The sequence below is a fragment of the Camelus ferus genome, chromosome 9 (assembly GCF_009834535.1).
Source record: "Camelus ferus isolate YT-003-E chromosome 9, BCGSAC_Cfer_1.0, whole genome shotgun sequence".
NCBI classification, from domain to species: domain Eukaryota; kingdom Metazoa; phylum Chordata; class Mammalia; order Artiodactyla; family Camelidae; genus Camelus; species Camelus ferus.
Genome location: NC_045704.1, coordinates 20,832,723 through 20,848,604, shown reverse-complemented (window position 1 = coordinate 20,848,604; position 15,882 = coordinate 20,832,723). Strand labels below are relative to the sequence as shown.

General features: G+C 38.3%; 1 protein-coding gene across 1 annotated transcript; it reads left to right on the top strand.

The window, feature by feature from the left end:
* On the top strand, positions 1–15,091 carry LOC116666047 (ankyrin repeat domain-containing protein 26-like). The gene is made up of 6 exons (XM_032488038.1): positions 1–19; positions 6,398–6,763; positions 7,336–7,541; positions 9,115–9,313; positions 13,428–13,473; positions 14,622–15,091. Exons 2-6 carry the CDS (start codon positions 6,491–6,493, stop codon positions 14,774–14,776), a joined length of 879 nt encoding a protein of 292 aa, XP_032343929.1. The 5' UTR covers positions 1–19; positions 6,398–6,490; the 3' UTR covers positions 14,777–15,091.
* Positions 15,092–15,882: the final 791 nt, after the last annotated feature.

Here is a 15,882-nt window from a genome sequence, read left to right as displayed (position 1 = left end):
ACATCAAATTGCAGACCAAGTATGTATGAAATTGAGCACGTCAGCCGTGAATGTACAGCGCATGGTGTTATAGGACACTAGCTGTTCAGGGACAGCTTTCTTTTGCATCTTCATTATAATTACAGCTTTATTACCTTTATGATGCACTTGTTTCTTAAACATTGACACTCATTCTGCCATTTTTTAATATATTTTTTTCTTACAATATTTACCCTTAGAGAAGTTGAAAATTATACATCTTTCCTCACAGACGTTAACTTTTTTCCTATTAAACAGTATTTTTTGTGTGATCTCTCACCACAGTGAGGCAAGCTAGATAAAAATCAGAGGATAATGTTTCATGGCATGGTCCAGAAAATTGTCATGTCTCATCCTCACTTTTGTGAATGGATATAGAATCTGTGTGTATCGATTACATGGATTTCAGGATAACTTGTGCAGAAAAGTCATTATACAAACCAGTTGGAGTTAGGCATTGCCTTCATTTTCTTTTCATTTTAGACGTGTTGTAAAAGCATGGAGAAGTTCAGATCGTGTAGGTACACCCAAAATAGAGAATTAAGAAAATTTTCTAGATCCTGCCTTTGGATTTTTTTTAACTTTATGGAGATATAATTCACATAATATAGGGGGGATTGTGTAACTCAACTGGTAGAGCACATGCTTAGGATACACATGGTCCTGGGTTCGATCCCCTGTGCCTCCTCTCAAAATAATAAGTAAAACCGAAGTAACTTTCCCCCACCCAAAAAAAAAAAAAAAATTCACGTATCATATTATTCACTCATTTAGGATGCATAGTTAGTATCTCCTAGTATAATCAGAGATGTGCAACTGTCACCACAATCAATTTTAGAACATTCCCATCACCCCAAAAAGAAAGCCTGCATCCCTTAGCCATCACCCCCCAGCCCCCATCTCCTTCAGCCCCCAGCAACCACCATTCTGATTTCTGTCTCTATTGATGTGCCTGTTCTGGGTGTTTCACATGAATGGAATCACATGCTGTGTGGTCCTTCATGATTAGCTTTTTTCATCTGACATAACGTCTTCAAGGTTCATCCATGTCATAGTGCTTGTCAGTATTTTCATTTCTGTTTACTGTCAAACATTACTCGGTTGTGGGGCTAAACCATTTATCCATCCGTCAGTTGATGGACCTTTGGCTTGCCTCTGCTTTTTAGCTATTGCTAATAATGCTGCTGTGAACATTTCTGTCCAAGTTTTCGTGTAAACATGTTTTCATTTCCTTGGGGAATAGACTTAAGAATGGAAATGCTGTCGTATGGGTCATATGGTAACTCTGTTTAACCTTTTGAGAAACTGCCATAGTGTTTTCCAGAGAGGCTGCACCATTTAACATTTTTATCAAAAGTATATCATTCTCCCAATTTGTATGCATTCCTGTCAAACTCGTCATTAGCTCTCCTGGTAGTTGTGAGTTGGCATCTCCTTGTGGTTATGATTTGCATTTTTCTGATGACTAAGAATGTTGGGGATCTTTTCATGTGCTTATCCATTTGTGTATCTTCTTTGAAGACCTGTCTGTTCAGGTTTTTGCCCATTGTAAAATTGGATTGTCTTTTTTGATTGAATTGTAAGAGTTCTTTTTGTATCCTGGGTGCAAATCTTTTATCAGATGTAGGATATTCTAGTGCTGTCTCCTATTTAGGAGCAAGCTTTTTCACCTTTTGACAGTGTCTTTTGAAGAGTAGAAGTTTTAATCTTCATGAAGTTCAGTTAATCTATTACTGTCTTTTACTGTCCTATCTAAGAAACAAGTGCCTGATCCAGGCATGAAGACACACACCTGTGTTTTCTTCTAAGAATTTTGTAGTTTTAGCTCTTTCGAGTTAATTCTGATATATAGTATGAGGTAGAGGTCGAATTTTGTTCTTTTGCATGTGGATATCCAGTTGTCCCATACCATTTGTTAAAAAGACTATTGTTGTCCCATTCACTTAGTTAACACTTGTATTGAAAATTAATTGAACATAAATGTGAGGGTTTCTTTTAGATTCTCAGTGGTGATGCATTGATCTATGTCTGTCCTATGCCAGTACCAAGACAGATGTTATGAGAACACTTTCTGAGTCATGTTGCACATTACCAGTTGTTTTACATAAAAATAGAAAGTCGGTGTAGAGGAATGTCTGTAACTCTACTTCTGTGGAGATTTGCTGCTTCCTGAAGAAGCCTGTGGCCAGCTTATGCCTTGCTGACTCTGTGACATGACAGAAAGTAGGCTTGCAAAGATAAAGTCCATTCCTTCCCCCCACACCCCATTCAGACCTTTATTTTCTCACCCAGTACCTCCCACATCAATCAGGTTTCCATCAAGTCATGGTAATGGGATCTGCTGACTCATTCTGCAATATACTTCATTATGTTGCACTCATTATAATTCATAGACTTATCCATAGGTTTCACTATCTAGAAGCAAAAGGTTAAGCCTGGAAAAGATGAATTCAACCTTCCTCTTTTGAAGCCTCTCTAACCCATCATCTTGTGGTTCACAGTGAAATTCTCTTTTGGCTTCATTCTTGTGTGTAATGCTTGTGCCGATCCTGCTCTTCATGTAGATCCTGCATTCTCAGCTCCCTGTGTCTACCTCCTTTTCCTTAACAAGAGAGAAGCCTAGCTGCATTCTATAGCTTAATGCATTATTGATGAAATAAATATTTCACCGCATCCAAGGAAAAATTTTCAAGAATACAACTGTTAAAAATCAGATAATATTCAATCAGTTTATCAGAAACAGATAACAGATTAGTAATTTGAATTTCAAAAATTCAAAGCCAATCTGTGTGATATGGAAAAGCATTGTGCTACAACATAAAAGTGAAACAGTCTTACCTTCCCTTACAAACAAGCTTTAAGTATGGGAAAGGAAAAATTGGGTTTAATTTAAATACTGCCAAAGGACACTACATTTGTTTGACTACTGAGAAGATTAAAAATGGTTCCATAATATTTTATTTTCTCTCTGAGGAAAGGAAAATGAAGAGTGAGTGCCAGATTAGTAAGTTCTCAAAGCTGCCTGTCTCTTAGAGTTTCAGTTAATTGAAATGAGGTAAAAAGGCTGATTTCGGTAAACTATTTCTAGTTGTTTTTCAATTATTAGTCTTCAAATCATATGTCTCCTTGCCTACCAGTCTTCCTTATCCTCAAAGTTGAGGGGAAATAGTAAAAAGGCATACATGCCTATTTATAAGAAATTGTAATTGAAGGGAACTCTAAAAAACCTTCCTTCTCTCTAGTTCTTAGGTCTTTCTTTAAGTTATCTGCTTCTTCTCATCAGCACTTTGTCATTATGTTAATCTCAACGTTTATTACATTACAGTTTATAGGAGACCAATTTCTACTATATACAAGTTACATTTCTTATTATCTTTTCGCATCCATTTTTCTGTTTATCTGTTACTGCCTAACAAACTCCCCAAAGTTCAGTGGCTTAAACAAGCACTTATTTTGTTCACAATCTGCACTTAGGAAAAGTGTGGCCAAGACAGCTGGCCTCTCTTCCTCTCAGCTACAGGTGGGGCCGCTGGAAGGTGGGGGGCTGGAATCACTTGATGCTTCATCCACTGATGTCTGGCAGTTGATGTTGGCAGTTGGCTGCAGCTCTGGTGGGGCAGGCAGTTGGGCCCCCTCCCCTGGAACACCTAAGCTGTCTCTGTGGCCTGAGCTTGCCCACAACATAAGACTGGGTTCCAGGGTTAAGAGTGAGGCAGAAGCTGAAATGCCTTTTCAAACCTAGCCCTGCCGTTCACCCAGTGCCACCTTCACTGTATTCTCTCCATTAGGAGCAAGTCACTTAAGGTTGGCCCATATTCCACCTTTTTTATGGAATTAATTTTGAAAATTTATGGAGACATTCAAAAACCAGCATAATCTACTCACTAGCCACAATGCTTTCTTACTGCTTCCATATGAGAAACACCCTTATCCCTACTCAGTTCCCCAGCAGGTCTCGGTCACTATGCTGTCAGGCTCAGGCTCCAGTCCAGGGTCTTACTTTACCATCTTCATCAGGTCCAGGTGGGGCTGAGGTTCCTGGGTGTGGTTTCTAGAGTACAGCCCCTTGGGTACACTCCTCTCAGTGCTGTAGCTTGAGGATAAGGAGGCTGGATTTTTACCACCACACAAACTCCCTCACTCACAGTTGGAAAATGGGAGGCACACTGGTCCGTACCAGTTCTGAAATGCAGCCTGATGCTTGCTGCCGGCTCTTTGCTTAGGACTTAGTCCTAACCCTGGGAGGAATTCTCCTTCGCTGCCCTCTCTGAGCTCTTGGTTCTGTCCCTTTCCTGAGCAATGACCTGTGTTTACAGCTGAGTAGTTCTCTCAAGCCAGCTTCCTCCTTGTAGACCTTCTAAGAAAAACCCAAAGACCTCTTCTCATTTTGCACTGTGTTGGTCCCTTTCAGTCCAAGCTAGCAGGCAGTGTTTTTGCTAGCACAGTTCTCTTTAAAACTTTGAGTTTCCTGTGAATTTTATCAGGGTTCATGCCATTGGAAAAGCTAACCTCACAAGTCTTTTTGAGATAAGCTCTCCATCTTGGGCTCCCTGTGGAACTGTTGGGGGACCATGCCTTTAAAACTCTTATGCTGTTAAGAACTTTAAAGGAATTTGAGGCAGCACCTTAAATCTTTCCAAGGTCTTAACAAAGTCTTGGCTTCATCCTTAGACTGTGTTTTCCTGGCAGCACCCTAGATTTGATCTTAGCCTAGAAGCCATTTCTCTGTTTACCCATTATGTGACCATTGGGCTTGTGGCAGTTCTTTAAATGGGATACAGATATTTGAACCCAGTGAGCCCTGGTTCCTTTATATTCAATAATCTTTTTGTTTGTTTGTTTTAGCTTATCTCTCTCATCAATTTTACTTTCAACTCTTTGGTAGCAAGACACCCATTTCTTCTGGTTTCAGTGTCATTTTCTTCCCTGGCCTAGAAGCCTTTGTTCTCAGCCCTTCAAAGGCCCCCAGGCTTCCACTAACAGTCTCATGGGCACTTTGGCTTTTCATTCCTACTTTTCTCTACATCTGTTCAGGTTCCACCTACCTCCAGGTTCAAAGGCATCCCCACATTTCTGGTTCTTTTTTAATGGCTGCACCCCATTTTTAATATCAATATCTTTGCCAGTTATTTATTGCTAATAAGTTATATAATAATCCACCTCAAAACCCAGTGACTCAAAACAGCATTTGGTTGGTTCACAAACCTGCGTTTCGACACGGCTCAGTGGACCCAGCTTATTTCTTCTGCACTTGGAATCAAGTGGGCACTAAAATAATCTAAAGGCTTGTTCATGCACATGTCTGGAAGTTGGAGCTGGCTTTGGTTAAGGACATTCGCTGGGGCCATAGGCTGGGACAGCTGCATGTACAAAGTCTCACTAGGTGGCCTGGGCTTCACAATGTGGTGGCTGGGTTCTAAGTGTGAGTGACCCTACAGAGTGACAGTCAGAAGCTATTTAGCCTTAGAAATCACACAGCTGTGCCCCCACATTCTGTCCCCTAGAAACCAGATGCTGAGGTCAGTACATATTTCAGGGGAGGGAACTTCACAGGGGAAGTGTCAAGGAATTTGTAGAGAAGTTTTACAACCACCACCTCCACCTGCCTTGTCTTGCCAAATAATCCTCCTATCTGAAGGAAAGTAGTTCTTCCCAAGTCAGTGTCACTGAAATCCCAGCAAGTTTTTTGTTTGTTTTTGTTGAGTATGTTCTCTTGTTTTGTGGAGAGTAACAAGGGATTCCAAGAATTTAGGCTTTTTAGATTGTTTCTTTAGAAAAATGTATGGGTCATCTTACTAAACCACTACACTAGGAGATGGATTTCTCCTTAACTCTGCAAGTCATTCATTGCTCCTTGGGATGCAATTCAAACTAGCATAAAATATTTCTAGTTCAGAGAAAGGCTTATGGCATTAGAATCCATAGTTGTAAGATGTATTAATTGCAGTCTTATATCCAAAGACTTGTTTTGGGAGGGGTTTATTAATTCAGCCCTGAGTAACTTAATATGATCTCCCCAAATCTTTAAAAATCATGGAGAGTTAAGACTTCGGGGAGGAAGGGGTAAGAGACTTTCTACTAAGAGGTGCCTTATAGTTATTTTATGTAGGAAGGACATGAAGCAATTACAGAACTATAAGAGTGTAAAACCAACTACAAATGTATAACAAAGATGATGACAGTAAACAGTATATTTTTGTGACTCTTGGTGGTTTGAACTTTTTTCTTGATTTTCTGAGTAATATGAGTTTCTCCATTCCACAAAGTAGGTACCATTTTATTGCAACTGAATTTATTTCAATGTTCGATGCTGGGTTAGAGTTAGGATGTTCTCAGTCTGCTAACCTCATTACCAAACAATTTTATCGTCTTCATGCAGAATGCTGATCTTACAGCAAAGCTGCAGTCGACAACTTCAGCCCTTCTCCATCTGAGTGCAGAAACTCAGCTCCTTCTAAAAGAGTTATTATCTATGAAAGGGATGCAAAAGAAATGTGAAACATTAGAGGAGGAGAAAAAGAAGTTGGAAGAAGAAGTAGTAAACCTCAAACGTCACCTAGAAGTGAACACAGTGGAACGCAGTCAAGTGGAGCAGTACAAACAGGATATTGAAGAGCGAGCAAGACGGGATGTAGCAGAAAAATTGACAGAACTCAGTCAAGTCGTGCAGTGCAAGCGGGAGGCTGAAGAGCGAGCAAAACAGGATGTAGCAGGAATGCTGAAAGAACTCAGCCAGTTTTTACAGGTGAAGCATTGATCTCTAATGTGCTCTAATACACCTTGCTGCAAATTTCAGTTTGGATGTATACATTTTATGTTTCCTCTACTTCCCTTATAGCAGTTTGTTCTGTAGATTTCTGGAAGGAAGGCCGCATTTGTTACTCCCTTTAAATTATTCAATTTCCATCATTACTATCACTAAATTGATCTTTCAGAAGAATTCTTACTAGAGAATCATTTTAAGGCCAATTGGTGTAAATCAAGACTCCTAGGAGGAAAAGAAAATATTGTGATTTAAATATTGTACCACACTCTTGGGTTACTCTTAGGTTTTATTGTTCAATTTTTAAAATGTCAAGTTGATCCTATTATTCTTTGAACTATCACATTACATGAGTACTGATATGAGTGATTTAACTTCAATTTCATAATTCAGATTTAATTCACTTGACATTGATGATAAGTATTTTAAAGTACAGGTTTTTTACATCTAAAATTGCTGTCTGAATCAATGACTCAAAACTAAAGAGAACAAATACACTGTAATTACTCAGGCTATAATTATTTTTAAAATTGTATCCTTTTAATTTGCTTTAGACACAAGCAGCATATGAAGAAAACTTGTTAAGAGAATATAAAAATGCTTCAATAAGTCAAATGAAGCATAAAATTAAATATCTGGAATCTGAACTGAAAAGTAAAACTTTTCAGTTACATGCTGAGAAAAAAGAACTGGAAAAATACAGACAACTGTACCTCGAAGAGCCAGAAGATAGAACATCATGGGCAAGTCAATTACACTCGTAAGTCAAAACATAGAATTATAGAGAATAATTTAGTTCATTAATTTGCTTCTAAGGCATAATATTTACTGAGCCAGGTTCATGAGGTGAGTAGCAAGTGAAAGCTGACTAGATAGTATAATTTTGGAAAATGATGTTAGCAAATGAACTCTCCTTTAAAATGATAGTCCAGGGCAGTTTGCATCTCCCTGCCTTTTGTTGCTTTTACATGACTTTATGTTTTATATTTGCATATATTTAACCTGATCTAGACTTTAAGCTGGGGGTTTTGCAAACTTTGTTAGTTAGACAGCCATATTATCACAAAATTTCTAGCTGGAATTCCCATAAGTAGAAATGTTAATGAGTTTAAAGTTAACTGTGTTTTGGAATAGTACAATTTAAACCCAAGGGGCCTCATTCTGGTGTTTGGTGAATTTACTTTCTTGATTGTGATATTTGGTATCACCACTAGTGGGCACCCTGAGACGAAGTACTGTATCCTTCTAAGTTTGTCTCTGCTACGTAAAGGCATGCTTGGGGAATGGGGGAAACTAACATAGGGGTGAAGGTCAGTATAGTAGTCGACAAAGTGGCTATAAAGAATACGGTGGCCTGCCCGAGGGAAGACAGAAAGGGCAGACCCCTCCTCCACTGCCTGAGTAACAATGTTGTAAGCTACAGGTCTCCCCGGTATCCAAAAGTAGAGTGTTCCTATGAAAGTTGTCTGTGTAAAGCAAAGAGGCAGTTACCTTAGGACACATCTTGCTGGTGGATGCACAAAATAAATATGCATAAAGCACAGGAGCTCACAGACACAGTCCAAAGCCGAGGCGGCGTGATGCCGGGATACTGAGTGTGGTTCTGGGGAAGGAGCTCGGTGGGGCCCCTCTTGCTGCTCGGGGTGCGTGTTGCCCTTCTGATGGCTCGGGCTAAAACAAACACCCAGCGCTATTCTGGCTTTTTGCTTTTTTTTTTCATAAAAGTGAAAATGCGCTTGAGATTATTTTTCGTTATAGAAACCAGGTGCTGATAAAAGCGAAGTAACCAAGTGAGATTTGGGAAATTGGGGGACACTTGAAATTGCCCCTGGTGCTGTCACAGTTTATTCCCATCACCGACTCTGCCATCTGGTGCCCCCCAGAGGTGGTGGCTCTAAACTGTTCCTCAGTGCCGCATGCTTAATTTCTCCCAGGTAATGAGTGAAATGTGTACAGAAGGATGGTGAAAGCAAACACTTGATAATGGCTTTGAGGGATGGTTTATTTTTTATTTCTAAACTGGTTTCTTGAGGGCAAGTATGTCTAGATGCAGCCGGTGCAGAAGGCAGAGGGGGTCCCCTGTGGAGGCATCTCCATCTCTGACTCTCCCCACTTTGAAGTACTTGTTAGTTAAGGGCCCCCCCAGGCTCATATGTCCTTCTTTAGGACAGTTTTATACTGTAATTGTTTACAGTAGGTCTGCGCTGATGAATTTTCATTGTCAAAACACAGTTTAATGGGACAATCTGTTTACTATTACAGCAACTTTAAAAATACACATCACTTAGGAAAAAAATGAAATGAATGAAATCTGTGTTTTGCAATCCTCACAGGATTAACGAGAGGCTGGTAGTGATGAACACTAAACTTCAGATGGCGGAAGAGTACAAGAGTTCTGTCCTCAAAACTGTTCCTACAAGGCCTGCTGAAAAATTTCATGATACCTCAGAGCACAAATGGACTCTCACTCAAAGTACAAACTTCAGGATTTTTTCAGAACCTTCAACTAGCGTGAGTGATTGCTTGTTCAGGGTTAGTTATATTATCTTTTTTCCCCTGGGTTTCAGATTTCTGATATAATCCTTGTTTTTAATTTGATGAAATTCTGAGTTACTTATTTGACTTACACACACTAAGTAAAAGCCATAATTAATTGTGCTAATAAAGAAAGGAGACAGAAATTTTATACTTTTTTTAAGTCCCTGGACTTCTCATTTTCAAGAGATACCTGTCATTAACTTTATTCAATAACTGCAACTAAACTGACAAACTTTAAACTTCTTAAAATCTCCATTTTAAATTCTATTTGAGAAATTAAGTATTATTGCCTAATAACTAGAGATATACTTTCCAATGTTTGGCTTAGTTTCTGATTGATTTTGGTTTGGCATTGGTTCATAGTAATTTTCAAGTTTTGCCGCACTCCATTTTTTCTACCCCTAAGCATAAGTAAATGGCATCGAGATACTTAACCACATATGGATGTTTTTATTTAAAGGAATCCAAGATAAATTCTTTTTATGAATTCAATAAACTTGTAACATTAAAAACATTAATTTCTGTTTTTAAGTTTAAAGTTTTTATCACTTTTTTCTGTAAGAGTACATCTTTAATTGCTATTTTACTTATAGCATTTTTATTTTAATTGTTACAAAATGTCTTACTAACCGATTGTAGAACATTTCTGAATATGCAGTCAAGTAAAGCAAATATTTAAATTTTTAAAATGAAGTTCACTTATGTCTCTGTCTTGCCCTCAGCTGTAGAAATACCGACGTGGCAATGATACGGAGCCTTTAAATTACAGCTATTTTCCATTGTGTATCGTTGTTAAAAGAGCTATTTAAAGCAGTGCACGTTGGTTTATGCTTTGATGGTGTTTTCGTGATCTTCTTGATGCAGAGAAAGGTAGCATGGGCCCTTGTTAAGTGAGGTCTCAACCTGTTTTTTCTCACTTGGCTTCATGTCATAATAAAAGAAGAAAAAGCTCAGGTTTCATAGACAGTGTGGTGGGTAAATTGAGTCTAAGTGCTTCAGAGTCATGAAACTGGACTGCGTGGTATGAAACAAAATGCGTGGCTAACACTTCTGTCAGTGGCTAAGCATGATGCAAACTTGAAATGTTCCCATTAGTTGTCACCAAATAATTGACAGTGTGTCAATTTACAGGATGGTGGTGGAAGAGTGTGAGTGCAAAAGCAGTGCAGGAGAAAGCTCCTGAGGACAGTTTTTTCCTTTAATGTTCTTGGTGGAAAGAGGTGTCTATATTTTAGTACTTCGAGATAAGTTGGAAAATCGTTTATTTTAAACTCAGTGTTGTAGTTCCAAGGTACACGTAGTTCTTCTGTGGGGCCATGGGGCCAAATCATGCTAGATGTAGCAAGGGAGATGAAAAGGCACTGCTCTGTCCAGATGCAAAGCCACGTCTTCACCACCACTACGGAGCACCTCACAGGAGTTATTATACAGTTACTGTTTACAGAATTCTTAGTCAGACGTACAGAAAGAAGGTGCCTTCTGGAATTGCTAGGGATGTAATGATTTCTGCTGGGAAAACATAAAGTAATGCTATGAGAGGTGTGAACATAGTGTTTAAAATGACAGGAAGGGATGGGTTTTTGGATGGGGCTCAACAAAACAACAGACTTCCACAGCTTTTCAGCTATGATTCCAGAAAGCAAAATGTTAAAAATGGCATTGGGATTGAATTTAACATTCTCCTTTATTTGCAAGGTTTTAACAGTTTGGACTCTTCCTACTGTGAAGTTCTAGCTTACTCAGCCTTTTTTTCTAACTTGATGGAATATTGCACTAAGTCTGTGATTTCAGTCGCGCTGGTTGTTGAAGCAAGTTTTCTCCAGTTCATAACGCTTGGATTTATTGCCTCTCTTACTGCTACATGTAGTATAGCCTTGTCCCTTGACATCGTTGTGGTGGAAGCAGATGGACCCCATATCTATTTTGCTAATATTTACACTCAGATTTCACATTCTAGCTTATTTCTGGGGTGTTCTGTCCTACATGTCAGAAGCAATTTTACAGTTTTAGTCAATTGTGTTATTTATTATATTATTATAGAATACAAAAAGTTACAATTAGCCTGAGCAGATACATCACTGTTAGATTTTCTAGCACATAGAATTTTTTTCTAAGAATTGAAAACTTAATTCCAGACAATATTATAACAGACAGAATTTCTCTGTTTTAAAGATTTTGTTATGTTCAAGAGTTTTAAGTATTGGTGTGCCAAACATGAAGCATGGCCACAATAGTAAATAAATATCCTTCAAATCTATTTTAAATAGGAAGACTAAATCTTACATTGATTGATTTTTGGCTTTTGGTGTATCACTGACACTTTCAAACATTGTCTAATGATTTATTTAAGAAATTTTTAAATTTCTCAACTATCCATTCAGTTTAGAAACCCTTTTTCTAAATGGGATTATACCAGTGCACCAGAGCTAAAACGATTAATATTCCTAAGACTGTAACTTTTTACATGACACAGCACTGTGTCTCAGCAGAATCTGGTCACGTTTCTTTTAAAAGTAGCCTTCCAAGGCAGGGGACATCCACTCTGAATTTTAATTCTAATCAAACTATCACAGTAGTTAAGCTCATTTCTCATAAGGCAGAGGCAGAGTGTAGTGACCTTGTTTCTGGTATCAGTTCTCTGCCCTGTGGACTCCCTCCTGCCCTCATTTCGTTTTGTGTGAATGGACAAATGAGGAAGCGTGTTATCTTTTGTGAGACAATCACTTAACTTCCTCCAGTTCTTTTTCTTTCATTCACTCTTTTCCCTATACTTAATTTTTCAGCTCCTTGATCAACAAATTCTTTCTCATTTCTTTTCTCTGCAGCAAAATACATATATTTAATAGTTACAAACTGACAATATAGCCTTGCAGAGGAAAAGATAGTAATCTTACTTTCAATTCATGTAAAAGTGTGATCTACATTTTGCATAGTGTTATATGAAATTATTTCAATAAAGGCTTCTCCCTTCATCTGTTCGGTGTTACTAAATTCGTAGGACCTGCCTAGCACTGTTGTCTCATTGTTGATTGCATAAGGCCTCTCTAGAATGCTCTTGTCAGACAGTGTTATGGAAAACAGTCTCTGAAAATATCGGCAAACGGTGGCCGAAAATTTTGTCTTTGCCCCTAACAATTAGAAAGGCCTTGGCTCTTGTGTTACTGTTATCACCACAGTGTTTATTATGTCTGGTGGACTATTTTAGACCCTGTTTAGTGAGTGGGTGACTTTTATAAGAAAGATTTTTAAAAGAACACTCTAGATGGGGACACTTGTAGTTTGAAGTGTCCCCACACATTTCATAATTAAATACATACCTAATTAAGTCAAGTTTCAAAAAGTTGGCCCTAATTTCTAGAACAGAAACAAAGTTACAGTCAAAGAATTCTGTATTGTTTTCCTTGTTTCTAAGTCTAGGAAGTTGTGAATCAGAAACCAAGTTTGGAAACTGGTGCTAGCCTCTCCTTTTTTTCAAGCAGCTTTTCTGACATAAATGTCTTAGTCATATACAGAGAGCAACATCCATTTGTTTAATTTGTTTGCCAGTAGAATTTTCACTTGACATTATAACAGAACCCCTTTCTTCATCTTATGTATCTACGATGCTGTGTTAAAAACATATTTAGCATAGAACAGACCTTAAAATTTTAGTTTTATAAAAGTGCAGGAATAGAAAGCTCATTTTAAGGAAAAGTCCATGAAAGTTAAAAAAAAACAACTGAACTTTTATAAAGGGCAGGTTTTCTGAGTAGTGCAAATTAATGCATTCAGTGTAGAACATGACTTGAATTGTTTAAACTCTTTGTGCTAATGAGATTGGACATCACCCTCTGAGATTATGTGTCTCTGACAGGGCAGTGTTTACTGTACTTTCCATCAGGGGAATCTAAGCTTTTCATATATACACTCTCTATTATCTAAAATCAAAGTAAGTAGGAATTTATTTTATTTTATTCATCTGATAATTTTTCTATTTAAGCAATCCCCAAGTTAGGTCAAGTCTCTAAAAGTATAATTTAAAGGCCACATTTCATAAGCTAGCTGTCATTCCTCTGATAGTCTTTCTTGTTTAACTTAAACATTAAAAATAATATTTGACTTATTTCAGATGCACAAGAAGTTGGGAAATAATGCAGCTAGAGAAGTAAAAGAAGGTATGCTGCCAACATTCCTGCATTTAGACATTGATTTCTGAAATGCACTGTAAACAGTAAATGGCACCTCTTTCTGTTGTTTGAAAAACAGTTACTACGTTAAATTTTTTACTTACACATATCTAATGAAAAATGTGAAAGCACAATTTCATTCATAATGATAAATATACTTATTGCTCACTTCTTCATCATGATCCATAGCTTTAAAAAAGAAGTCTGTGTTCTCTATTTCTGGCTGTACCCTTCCCCTCCTGCTGGCCCTGTGGGCCTGTCACCTGCACATGGCTACTGTTCTCAGAACACATGGAGCTCATCAGCTTCTCGAGTTTCTGATAGTGACAGAGGCCAACAACCCCAGACTCAAGCAATCACAGTTCATGTAGCTGTCACCTGGTGGATGACAGTTAAATTTCCTGTCATTCCCTTTGTCACTTGTTAACATTTTGCCCTCAGGAAAAACTCCAACTTTCTTAGCTTGGAGGAAAAATACCCACATCACTTTGGCTCTTGCCAAAGAGTTCAGCCACGTCTCTTTCCTCCCCTGCTCCGCCCTCTGCTCCAGCGTCTAGTCAGACTGCTTCCAGCTCCGCGGGCGCCCTTCCTGCCTCTGCTCTGTGTGTCTGCTTGTTGCCTCTCCCCCCACCCCGCACTTTCTCCTCGTCCTTCAGGTATCTGCTTACATATCACGGCCACCAAAGAGTGGACAGTATTGACACAAAGCTGGACGTCCCTTCTGAGTGTTCCACCTGTGCCCTCTTTTATACCTGTCATGGCATTTATGTCTCTGTGCCGAAATTGCCTGTTCATCTATTTTTCCAGTTTACAGTACATGATTTTTCAGGGTGGACTGTGTCCTCTTCATCTTGGGATTCCAGTGTTTTTCACAGTGCCTTAGCACATGGCTGCTGAGTAAATGAATGAGTAATGAGAAAACCAGGAGCTCTGATCCTTAGCCACAAGAGCAGTTAATTCAACGTGCAACCCTGGGCAAAGTGTAGAGTAGTAATCTTGGGTTTGTGTTGTAATCATATGTAGGTATTTTTCATTCTTCTTAAAACTTAGAAAAGTCTCAGCTTAAAAAAAACTGACATTTAGTTACCTATGAAGTATTTTAAATAAGGAATCTAATTCTTTCATTTTCTTTCCAGCTACTCCTAAACTTCAGTCTGAGTCCTACAGAACTCCTCGAGGATCTTCAAAAGAGTCAAGATTAATTGAAGATATGCTTTTGAAAGCATGTAAAGAATATGAGGAGGTTTTGAAGAGAAAGTATCTGTTATACGATGTTACAGAGGAACAGTAAATATTTACCTGCTGGGCTGCTTGGGTAACATTTTAGTTATTTCTCTTTAAGTAAGATATAGACAATGTTTATTAAAGGAAAATATTTTTGTATTATATGTGCATGATTAAAACTCATGCACATATAATGTGGTATTTTAAGCCACATTTCTCTGCATCTCATTAACTTGTAAGCCGATTTTGGGAATAAAACCCAGCACTTTGGGGTATTACATACTCAAACTGAGCCCGGATGCCAGCTGTTTAAACAACACCCAACCACCCACCAAACTTCTCATTGATATTGAGCAGTGTTGATTGATAGCTTTTTTGAATTTTCCACTGTTAATCACTGTATATAGACCTGAAGATTTAGACGGACAGCATTCGGATCTGGTGTGGCTGCTGTCAGCGTTCTGATGGATCACAACAATCATTACAGTGCCATCAAACTTTCTATATGCTACCTTAAACACTGATTCACAGCTATTTCCTCAAGGAGAAATGAAATCTACCTCAGGCTTTTCATCTTCTCTATTTATTTAATTACTTTTTGGAAACAGTCTTAAAATTAGAGACAAGTTCTGAGCACCAGACTCAAGTGGACATTGTCACAAAACTGTCACATCTTCCATTCATTCTCCTAAGGCACTATTTATCTTTCCTAAGTGTCACTTGTTCTACCATTAGCACCTTTTCTCTCCCCTCTCACCAAGAAGTCATTTGTTTTTCAAAAAATGCCTTTCTCCTTTTCCTGTCACTTATTAAATTGTATATAAGCCTCCAATTCTAGCCACCCCTCCCAATCACATTTCTTTGTAAACTCTTGCATGTATTCATATGTAATTTTTTTCTCACAGTAATTGGCTTTAGTCAATTTAATTTGCAGTCTCCCAATCACTGAACCTAAGAGAGTAAAGGAAATATTCTCCTTCTCAACAATTTCCAAGAGCTAAAATTTTAATAACTCCTACTTACATCCTTTATTCCCTTTTCTGTCCTTGCAGTGTACTTACTTGGCAAAACTCCCAATGACACAACTGACTGATTATCATTCTTCCCCCTTAAGTTCCCCCAGGCATCTAAGTGCTGCTGAAGACAACCAGACACTGCCCAGTGTTCCTACTA

Excerpts from the sequence above, each read along its gene's own strand:
- LOC116666047 (XM_032488038.1), top strand. The coding sequence starts at position 6,491 with ATGAAAGGGATGCAAAAGAAATGTGAAACATTAGAGGAGGAGAAAAAG. Across the intron at positions 9,314-13,427 it reads TGAGTGATTGCTTGTTCAGG|ATGCACAAGAAGTTGGGAAA; the intron begins GTTAGTTATATT and ends GACTTATTTCAG. Across the intron at positions 13,474-14,621 it reads AGCTAGAGAAGTAAAAGAAG|CTACTCCTAAACTTCAGTCT; the intron begins GTATGCTGCCAA and ends TTTTCTTTCCAG.